At 36.5% G+C, this 10,747-nt stretch overlaps 1 protein-coding gene and 1 long non-coding RNA gene across 2 annotated transcripts in view; both read left to right on the forward strand.

Moving 5' to 3' along the window:
• Positions 1-5,665: 5,665 nt before the first annotated feature.
• Positions 5,666-6,559, forward strand: LOC119427191. The gene is made up of 3 exons (XR_005187647.1): positions 5,666-5,715; positions 6,256-6,359; positions 6,492-6,559. It is a non-coding gene; the product is annotated as an uncharacterized LOC119427191 (long non-coding RNA).
• A 509-nt stretch (positions 6,560-7,068) lies between these two features.
• Positions 7,069-10,747, forward strand: part of LOC119427204 — a gene marked incomplete at its 5' end in the record, with an annotated part of 94,422 nt that continues 90,743 nt past the window's right edge. Inside the window, 15 exon segments of the mRNA XM_037694783.1 lie at positions 7,069-7,237; positions 7,338-7,432; positions 7,553-7,578; positions 7,741-7,762; positions 7,858-7,885; positions 7,979-8,063; positions 8,187-8,330; positions 8,413-8,624; positions 8,725-8,828; positions 8,914-9,032; positions 9,149-9,316; positions 9,531-9,730; positions 9,828-9,940; positions 10,141-10,247; positions 10,386-10,562. Coding sequence (XP_037550711.1) covers positions 7,069-7,237; positions 7,338-7,432; positions 7,553-7,578; positions 7,741-7,762; positions 7,858-7,885; positions 7,979-8,063; positions 8,187-8,330; positions 8,413-8,624; positions 8,725-8,828; positions 8,914-9,032; positions 9,149-9,316; positions 9,531-9,730; positions 9,828-9,940; positions 10,141-10,247; positions 10,386-10,562 — 1,769 coding nt within the window.

Consider the following 10,747-nt stretch of genomic DNA (forward strand, 5'->3'; position numbering starts at 1 on the left):
AAAGCAAGTGACATCCAAAAATTTCATGATAAAATGACAGTGGCAAAACTGTTTTGGTGTTCATCAATTTGTTTTTGTATGTTCTGCATCAAAACTCTTCATGGCATCAAATCACCAGAAGAACTGAAACACTGAAAGATTTGACAGTTTGAGCCAGAAAACTTTGAAAGATTAAAATTTGGTGTTTCCAAAGTGGGGAAAAAAGTGAGACCTAGCCAGTTATGTCACCTGACTTGAATCATTTAGTGTGTTTTCAGTGGTTTGGAGGAAATATAAAGCAAGAAAATCCCTAAAGCAAAAGAAACTAAAAGAAAAAAGAATTGCCTGTAAAGAAAGACAAACTCAAAACTTGCAGTAATTATCCACATTGCCAAAGCAGATTGGTTTTCATCAAAACCTTAAAATGTCTATCTAAATGCAAAAGAGTTGCGTCTTGGGAATGGAAAGTGTAGTGACTTTTTGCTTCATAGAGTTCTCCTTGTCTTGTTGTTCATTGTCTAAACTTTTGAACAAAAGCAGCTGTTTAAGAAGTTTGAATATGAACGTTTTGTCTGTTTTTGGACAACATAAACAACAACAGTTTACAAGACAGTTGTGAGACCAGCTACAGTATGTTGTATGGTCTGGAGACAGAGACATAGACAAAAAGACAGCAGAAAGAACTGGAAGTGGTGGAAATGAAGATGTTGAGGTTCTCCTTAGGAGTGACAAGGATGGATAAGATTAGGAATGAGATCATCAGAGGTGCAGCACAGGTTGAACAACTGGAAGATGAAGTTAGAGAGGCCAGACTGAGATGGTTTGAATTGTCCCTAGGAAGAACAGTGGGTATATTAGTAGAAGGATGTTAGAAATGCAACTGCCAGGAAAAAGGCAGAGGAAGGCCAAAGAGAAGACATATGGGTGCTGTTAGAGAGGACATGGAGGTACTTTGAGTGAGGACAGTGGATGCAGAGGACAGAGTGAAATGGAGGATTATAACTCGCTGTGGTGACCCCTGAAGGGGGAAAAGCCAAAATGAGAAGAAGAAAGCAGTAGACTTTAATAGTACTGAGTAGACAAGTAAACAAGAAGTAGACAAGTAAGAAGAAAGACATTTGCAGCACACACTCCAAGCTTCAACAGATCTTGCCAAAGTCTGCAGTAGTATGTGGGATCATGCATGACAGTATTTTAAAAGTTTTGCCACCTTCTTTTACAGCTGTTCCCCCTTCAGGGGTCACCACAATGACTTGTCCTCTATCTTCTTTTGTACTCTCCATCCTCTGTCCCCACTCCAACTATTTTTCTTCCTTGTGGTCCTAAACTAACCACAGAATTTTGGTTGGCACCCTGTTTGTCAACAGAACTGGTGCCAGTTGATAACCCGCTCCTCCACCAATCTAGTATAGTCTTGCTTGGACAACCTCACGTTTTGGCAAAAGTGTGTTATGCCGGATGCCCTTCCTGATGCAACACAGGCTGGTAACCAGCATGGAAAGTCAACTGACTTTGCTCCCTAGTGGCTGGTTTATTTTCAAGATTTGACCAAACTCCACAATTTTCCAACATAAGATGATCATGATCATGATAGGTGGTAAACAATATGCATTCCTTAAAAGGTCACTACACTTTCTTATTGTTATTAACTGTTTTGTTTTGACCAGGAAATAAGAATTTAAATGTTTCCTTATCAGCATGGAGAGCATAAAAATGGCTACCACAGGAACACGCAGCATCCTGAACATGGATTGACAGATACTGAGAAATGACTGGCGTCTCAACACTCTGTATGTACTTTACTGATTGTTAGTTTTTCCTGTATTAAGCTGCAGATGATTTTGCTTTCATTGGGTAAAATAATTTCTTCTACTGCCTTGTTTGCAGTCTCATCCCCCTCTACTGAATCCAACTACAGCAGGATCACTTGAAAGAGCTTCATGAATAAGAGCTTCGTGAATCTCTGCACTGCAACTGAAATCCATGATGCTGAAGATGAAAAACTGATGGTTGAAGGAATCCAAATAGTCTAAAGAATCTCAGTTTGGAAGCAAAAGTATTTTATTCATGCTATACAATATAGTATGTTTACCAGGGATGGAAATAACAAATTACAAATACATTACTGTAATTAAGTACATTTTGTGTGTACTTGTACTTTTATGAGTTTCTTTCAAGTGTGTAATTTTACTCATACTCAAGTACAATTTAGACCTTGTAATCTACTTGGCTACTTTTAAAATCAGAAGTCGCTACTGAGTATGGCCATAATTTGAATTAACAATCAAACCATTCATCTGCATCTTTGTAGCCAATAAGGCTCTCAGATCGCGAACGCACCAGTTACCTATGACGTAAGCAAAGGACAACTCCATAGAGTAGAGAGCCATTTATGGACCAAAGATATGAAGAAAAAGCCAAAATGGAGATAGAAGACAACACTGTCAACAGAGAAAATGATGAGGTAAAGGCTGAGGACGAGTGCCCGAGGCCATATTTTTTTATAACACCAGTATTTTTACTTGTAACCGAGTACAATTTAAGCAGTGTAACAGTACTTGTACTTGAGTACAAATGTTCAGTATCTTTCCACCTCTGATGTTTACTACCAAAAAACTGTCAACTTAATTATTAGAAGAACTGCTAAGTCTTCATTTGCTTTTTAAATTGCATGGAATTAACTGCAACCCGTTTGTAAGCAGGTAGTTAACCAAAGAGATGGATAGTGAGTAATAAAGTATTTACCATGAAAGCAATTGATTGTGCAGTTAGTTTGATTTAATTATCTTGGAAAACCCTATTGCATAATTTGTACCTACTGCTTGGTGTATTTATAATTTATGCATTGAATCCTAAAAGTGAAGAACAAGCTGAAGTGATTTAATGTAAATGGAATCTTACAGAACACGTTGAGTTCACAGAGTATGCTTTTGTTACAGCTTGGTTTCTAAAAACCTGCTGATAATTAGTTTGCTCCACCCTATCTAGAACTGCTCCACCTTTAATGTTTGGTCCTCATTCTCCTCTGACAGGGAAAAGGAGTTAGACAGGTGAGTTTTACCTGCAGGACTTTAAATTAATTTTGTACAAACCTTCAACTGCTAGCAAAATTATGTATTATTGTTTGTGTAATAATCATAATATTGCATAATAGTTAAACTACTTCCAACTTAAGGAAAATATATGTTGCTTTATCTTACCTGTAAAACAAGACTGTAGCTATTACATTAGGACATTAACTGGAATATTATTCAAAAATGTGATTATAAATAAAATCATTGATGTCTAGATGTTTATCTTTGATTGCGGTTTTCATTAAACCATGCTTGTATCTAAAATAAATGCTTAAAATACTTTTCTCTGACTATCTTAGGATTGCAAACTATTCATCTTGGTGTAAAATGCTGGTTAAATAAATTGAGTGTTAGGAAGGTGAGCAGAGCTGCGCTCTCAACATGGGCGGCCACAGAACGTTGCCGCTTCTCTCAGCAGCTACGATTGGTAAGCATCTCGCAAAAATTCAAAGGAATTTTTTATTTTTTCCAGTTTTGTCTTGGTTCACATGAGAAATGGTTACAATAAAAATTTTGCATATTTTTCTAATTTTAACAGTATTTATGACAACGCTGACCTCTGCACTTGTAAGTTTATGTCGTGGTTTTTGCATTGTGTATATTTTGTTAATTCAGTGAATGATAGGTATTTTGTAAATATAATAAAATTATTTTTTGTTCTTTTTTTTTAGTCCAACACTACAGAAGGTATGAAAAATCCTCTTTTTATTAAAAGATAGTAACAGTTCTAAAAGAAAGAAAAAGAAGTAATTGAAACCACATTAATTAAATAACAGCAGAGCTAATATAAAATATGAACTTTTAATACATTACAGGTGTAAGTTTGCTGACAACCTTTACCAACAGGTTAGCAATCAAATATTCCACCATTTTTTTCCACACTTTTATTGATTTATTTATATATTGTTTGTTATAATTTGTAGATCGGCTATTTATTTTTGTTTCATTTAATTTTCTCTTAAAGTACTACTCCCATTCCAAGCAACAGTCTCCAGGAGTCATGTCGAGGAGTAAATCTCCAAGACACCATTTACAATGTAAGTAGTTTCAGAAACCCTTTTAATGACCAAGAAAAAAAAATCACCCCAAAACTAATAATCTGTGCAAAATTTCAAATTTATTACAAAAGCAGTGTTGCTGGTTGATGCTCTCCTGTGCTTTTCTAAAGACTAACCCTTCCAGTGCTGCTATTGTTTTTTTCATCCATGCATCCATGCTCTTGATCCCATGCTGTTGACCTCATACTGCTGTATTCATTCATACCACTCACTACAGACTCATGTTTGGGCTGCTGTTTAATATACCATATTATTTTACATTATTAGTGTTTAGCATATATCTTAGATCTTTTAGCGTATCATTTAGCGTTTGTTTAGCATATATCTTAGCGTATATCTTAGATCCTTATATACTGTTTCTTTTTATACTTTATAGTTTTGCTATTTTTGGATGTAACTGGGACCTTGAGTACACAATTTTGTTCTACCTCATGTACCACATGTGATGCGAATGACAAAGAACCATGAACCTGTTTTTTTTCCCAGATATCTGCAGCTGTGGACTCTTATATTGGGGAGCTAGCTTGCAAAAGAAGCACAAATGCAAGCCTACCAGAAGATTTTTTCAGCAAAGTGGAACAAAACCTCAGGCAGATGACAGAATTAACTTTAAATGTCTTCCAAGACCTGGTAATGATGTTTCTCTGTTAAATAATATGAATCACACCTGTGTAACTCGGTTAATCCAGTTTAACATGAAAAACGTGACGTAAAAAAACATTTTCAATAGTCACAAAAAAAAGGTTCAATCATGTCATCTAGATAGTTTCTTTTTGGGAGAAACGTTTTGTCTTTCAGCTGAATGACTTGATCAGTCTGAGGCCTGCCACTAAGAACTTTTTTTTATAAGAGCACCTCTTTGACAGAGACCATTCGTCCAAAACAATAATTCGTGCATAACAATCAAATGACAGTGACAATCAGATAATTGATTGTTTTGGATGAATGGTCCCCTTTTTGCATGTGTAAAGCCAGTTTCTTGGAATCCCACAGCAGGCTGGCTTGAAACACATCTGTGAGGCGCTATTTATAAGACAGTTCTTGGTGGCAGGCCTCAGACTAATGAAGTCTTTTTGGATGGAACATGAAATGTTTCTCCCCCCCCCCCCAAAAAAAAATGTTCAGATGACATGATTTAACCTTTATTGTGATTTGTTTGCCTGGATGATTGAGCTTTCAAACCTATTTTCAATAATATTCACCAAATATCAACTACGTGTAAAATATTAGCACACAAGCTTTAGTTTTACCTGCTACTGATCCGTTCTCATGTTTTAATGCCAAGTGATGCATTCAGACTCATAAATCTTAATGTTCTCATGTGTTTCTTTATAACCTTCAAGATATGTGCAAATACAGCATAGCTTTAAACAGCTAGGCTTTAATTACAACTTTGTTGAATCTTAGGGCACCACTGAATCTGGATCCAATGTTCTGGATGTTTTTGGAGTCCTGGACAGCCTGAGTCTGGGTAACTACAGTGACCCTGCGTTCATCAAACTGTGGTTCTCTGTGAAGTTGGCTCCTCTGTTTCCCTATGTCAGTGAAAGTTTCCTGATCCAACTTGGAAACCAGAACTTCAGCTGCAGTTCTTACCAAGAGCTGTGAGTGAACTATATGACTGCATACAACTGTTCTTAATATTCTTGCCAAAACAAACACTTTTGTGCTCTTTTTCTAAGTTCATTTTGTTACTGACTCACATATGTATCCAAGAAGTACTGTAAAATGTTCCTCCTTGTGTTTAATGCACTCCCTGAAGTGCAATCAATCAAGGACGATGTTTTTTGTACCAGATTTTGCACATCCGTCCAGCACTATCACTTAAAATGTAACCTGTGTATTCTCTCTAACAAATCAAATCAAATATTAATTCGTATAATTACTTGAAAATTTTATCAGCAGTTTGTATTTGACTGAAGCTACAACTGTTGCAGTTTACATTTTTTCTATACTTTTAAGATCATTTTTTATTTATAATGATGGTGGTCTGATTACCTCAGAGTGGGTTCATATTAAATAAATGTTTGTTGAAAATGTGAGGACATGATTCCTTTCTCATTACTCCAGATTTGTTTATTTTAAAGGAGAGAAAAAAAACATAATATTAAATGTCTGATATGTTTAAAATAAATTTGTTACAGGGTGAAGCTAATGAGTGTGGAAGTTGCGATGTCTCAAACAATGACAAGGAAACTCATCTACAGCAGCTTTATCAAGGTGTACCTGACAAGAAAAAACGTAGAAGGTAAAAAGAAATGATGATAGTTATTTATTTATTAATGAATAATGTGTAAAAAGAATGTGTGAATTAGAACTACTAAGGAAGAAAAATATATATTTAAGTACTTTTCTACATTGATCATTTGAATCTTCACAGATCCTGGATGTAATCAAAATGTGAATGGAAGTGAAGAATGGCTAAACAAAAACATTGGAAGTTTGTTTTTCTTTGCAACATTTGAGGATCTTAACAATATGAGCAACTATTTTTCTGATGTAAGTGAAGCATTAAATACCATTACAAATGTTATAGGCAAGAAAAAAACTGGAAAAATATTTGCAGCATTTTTGTTGCCAGGTGAATAAATTACGTTTAAAACAAACTGTTTTCTGTTTTTCACAGGAAAACAGGTGGATCGTGGTTCTGCCAAAAGAGAACACCACATTATTACTGGATGTACACAGCATTTTGGAGAATGCCACCTTTGTTAGGGAAGTGCTCACATACATAACAGAATCAGGCGACATTGAGCAGCTCAGCCAGTTTTTCAGCAGACTAACAGAAATCACTCAGCAGGTGAAGTCTCAATGATAAATGCTTTATGTCCAGAAAAACAAATTATAATAATAAAAATTGACAATAAAAAAAAATAACACAAAGGTTATAAAAAAAGCTTTTTTTTTTCAATTACAGACCAACAATACAATTATAAAAAACGGAGATGTACGAGACGCCATCTTGAATGTGACCCTAACAGCCCTCGCACCTGAAATGGAGAACTTTAAGCCTGAAGACTATAAACTGTGGTTCCAAGTTTATTTGAATCCTGTAATAGCAAGCCTCCAACCTGGCAGCTTGTGGGTGATACCCAAGAACATCAGCTGTGCATCGTATGCTGCCATGTGAGAAATATTTCTTAAAAGCATTGGAAGTATTGTGATTAAACAATGTCAAAATCTGATTGCAGACATGTTGCAACAATGACTGTTTTCTTCTATTCAGAGTCACTAGTCTTCAAGATAGTTTGACATTTTTGACAATGAACCTTTCAGTGGGTCTGAGATCAAGCTTGGAATTACTACAGGAGACCTTCACAAGTATGTGTTAGAAATATTTTGAGAACAAACTCTTTAAGAAAAGCCCAGTGCCACTTTGTGCTAAGAAACAAACAAACAACAAAAAAAAAAAAAAAGACTGACGCATTTTCTTTCTAACAGGATGCTTAAAATCAGAAGAATTTGTGGTAAGTTAGATATCAAGTAAATATTACAAAAAATAATTTTAAAAAAGTTTAAAAAATTTACTAGACAAGTGAAGGCACAATTATTGTTATGTCAGGAATCATATGATGTTTTATTTTCACAAACTTTCACCATGAAATATACATTTCTTGTTTTGTTTTCAGTGCAATGAGACATTTGTTGATAGTAAGTCTGCATCCCATATCCAGATTAATGATGCAGTTGATTTGTCAAGTATTCATATGTAATACAAAATATGTTTTATTTTTATTTTTTCACAGAGAACTTGATCTGTGCTGGAGTTAATCGGTGTGTAGTTTACTGTTCTACTTGCTGCAGTGTTTGAAAGATGTTTTACACAATATAAATGACACAAGATTTTTTAATAATTTTTTTTTTTAGATCTAAAGTCGAACAAACACTAGCAACAGACAACTCCTCAACAGCTTTGTGCAATTTTACCATCACTGAACTCGCCTGCGTCTCGGTAATATTGCTGTCTGCAAACTGTGAATCCTACAAAATAACGTTGTTTGCTTTGGTACAATATGAGGACAAATCCTCAAAACGTTCTGCTAACTTGGATTCATTTATTGTCATTCCTCCACAGCCAACAAGTTTCTCACAAGACAACTTGGTCATGTTGGCAAAATGCTCTCTGAAAAGCCAAAGGACATACCCAGTTGAAGTTTGGAAGCTTTTTTTCAATAGAACTTCTGTTTTGAATCAAGCTCTTGAGGCATTCAGCATCACGGTAGATCCAATACCACCATTTCAACATACTGATTGTTTATCTGTGTACATTTTATATCCAACCGGTTGTTCCATCCTTCTAGGCCCCAAACAGCAGCAACCCCGTCTTGACAAATGCCCTTGAAGCTCTAGAAGAAGTGGAACGTAACACAATCAGCCAGGAAGACCTCCACAATGAAAATTTCACCCGCAGTTGGTTCCAGCAGAAGCTCAGTCCATTCCTTGCTTCCTCATCCCCAAATTTCCTGATTTGCCTTAGCGCCAACAACTTCAGCTGCCTGACGTACCAGATTGTGTAAGTACATACAGTGAGAGATCTGTTGCTTTTCTGTAAACAATAGTGCAAAAATCTTGCAGATTGTTTTGATGTGAACTACATTCTTTTTTTATCTTAGCGTTGAGGCATTCAGCAGCCAAAAGGCATTCATGGACAGTGACAGACAGGAAACAGTGTTTACTCATTTCATCCAACCTTTCCTAGAGAGAAAAGATTTGTCAGGTAAGGCCAGGATCTTTGGTCCAACTGTATAATATCATGTGATGTTACCTAGAGCCAATGCATTTTTCTTCCTTTTATTTTGCAGATCCAGGCTGTGTCTCATCCGTCAATGGTAGTCAACGCTGGCTACAGGCAAACATTGGCAACTTCTCTGAATTTGCAACCATAGAGGAGTTAAAAGCGCTCAATCCAAACTTCTCCAGTGTATGTGCCTACTGCAGTTTCTAACTTGTTCTGTCAAAAGGAATTAACGTATATCTTGTGATTTTGCTAATATTTCCATTTTACTTCCTTATTGGATTTTTATTTTTCATTTAAAGGCCGACGTTTTGTCAGAGCTGGCTCCATCCCAAGTAGCAGAGTTGCTACTAAGCATAGACATTTCGAATGACACAGAACTGATCGATCGGGTCTTTGAGCGTCTGGAGAATGGCAATGCTGTGGAAAATGTGGATGAGTTCCTGACTAAGCTTACAGAGAATGGACAGGTATACGACACTTTCAAGTGGCAACATAATGGACAGTCACTGACTTAAGAATGACCTATTTTTGTACCAAAAAGCTTGTGAAAACATCTGCATCATTGTAGGTGTGATAATTACTCACATACTTCTGTTTTGCAGCCTCTTGAAACATTGATCAAGGTTCAAAAACATAGCAAAGATGTGGTGTATGACTGCTTCCTTGTCAAAATTATTACAGGTTCCAACATTCCAACCTGTTGTGAGAGATCACATCATGAACAGGACCTTCATGATTGTTAGTCCCCAGTTCCAAAGCTTCAATACGCTCGAGTTTTACATTTGGTTCCATGTCAAACTGGCCCCCATCCTTGCAAGTTTCACTCCAGAGATGCTCCAAAATGCAACCTCAAGCATCAACTGTACAAACTATCATGTCATGTATGTTACATTTTAGGCTTAACCGAGTAATGAATCCATCAAAATACAAAATACTTTTGAGGAACTGTGTATGACAGTTGTCTTCCTTTCATTGCAGTGTGAGTGGGCTGTCCAATGTTTTTTCTGCCATACCACAGAATAGACTGCAAAGTCTTGCACATGTACTACTTGACTACCTGATGAGGTCTGCCAGTATCATAAACCAGCCAGGTAGGCCTGACATATTAAAACTGTGACCACTTGCCCGAGGCATTGAAATTTGGAAGAAAAAAAAACCACTACTGAGATATAAAAAACAAAAATGAATGTAAAACTGTGTGACTGAAAAGAGTACTTGCTCTATAACTTGCTGATTAACAGGGTACCTTATTTGTTGTGCTAGTTCTAACCTGCATATACATATGTCTCAGTTTGCAGGCCTGGAATTCAGACTGATGCCCTAGTGCTTGAAGAAAACTTGGCTCAATTTGCTGCCCTGATACCATACTCTGATCTCAAATTCCTCAACCTGTCCCAGGTAAGTCTGACATCTCACGACTAATCTCCCTTGAGAATAGCAAAACTTTTTTCCAGGACCATGCAGGGTCACAAGAGTGTGCTTGTGGAATTTCTGAAAGGAAATTGTCTCATTCATTTTCTTGATTTGCATCATCAGGTTGCAGTTCTGAGTGTCCTATCACCACAACAGAAGGCTCAGCTGATACTGGATCCAGACAGTGGTGCTTTAAAGGATGCTACCCTTGTGAAGGCTGTGCTCACAAACTTGACAGAGTCTGGTGATGTTGAGCAACTCAGTCAGTTTTTCTACAGTTTTGTACAAATCACTCTGCAGGTGAATGCTTAACACTAACTCCCTCACATTTTGTCCAACATGTTGAACGCAAGCCATTTTTGAAGAGGCTCAAACTGAATTCAATCCTGCATTTTTTACATAACTTGAGTCCTTAAAACATTGAAAGGATGCCTGGACTCCTGCCATAGATACAGCATATACAAGCCACAAAACACATTATTGGG

The sequence above is a fragment of the Nematolebias whitei genome, chromosome 21 (genome assembly GCF_014905685.2).
Source record: "Nematolebias whitei isolate Nwh7 chromosome 21, NemWhi1, whole genome shotgun sequence".
Taxonomy (NCBI): Eukaryota; Metazoa; Chordata; class Actinopteri; order Cyprinodontiformes; family Rivulidae; genus Nematolebias; species Nematolebias whitei.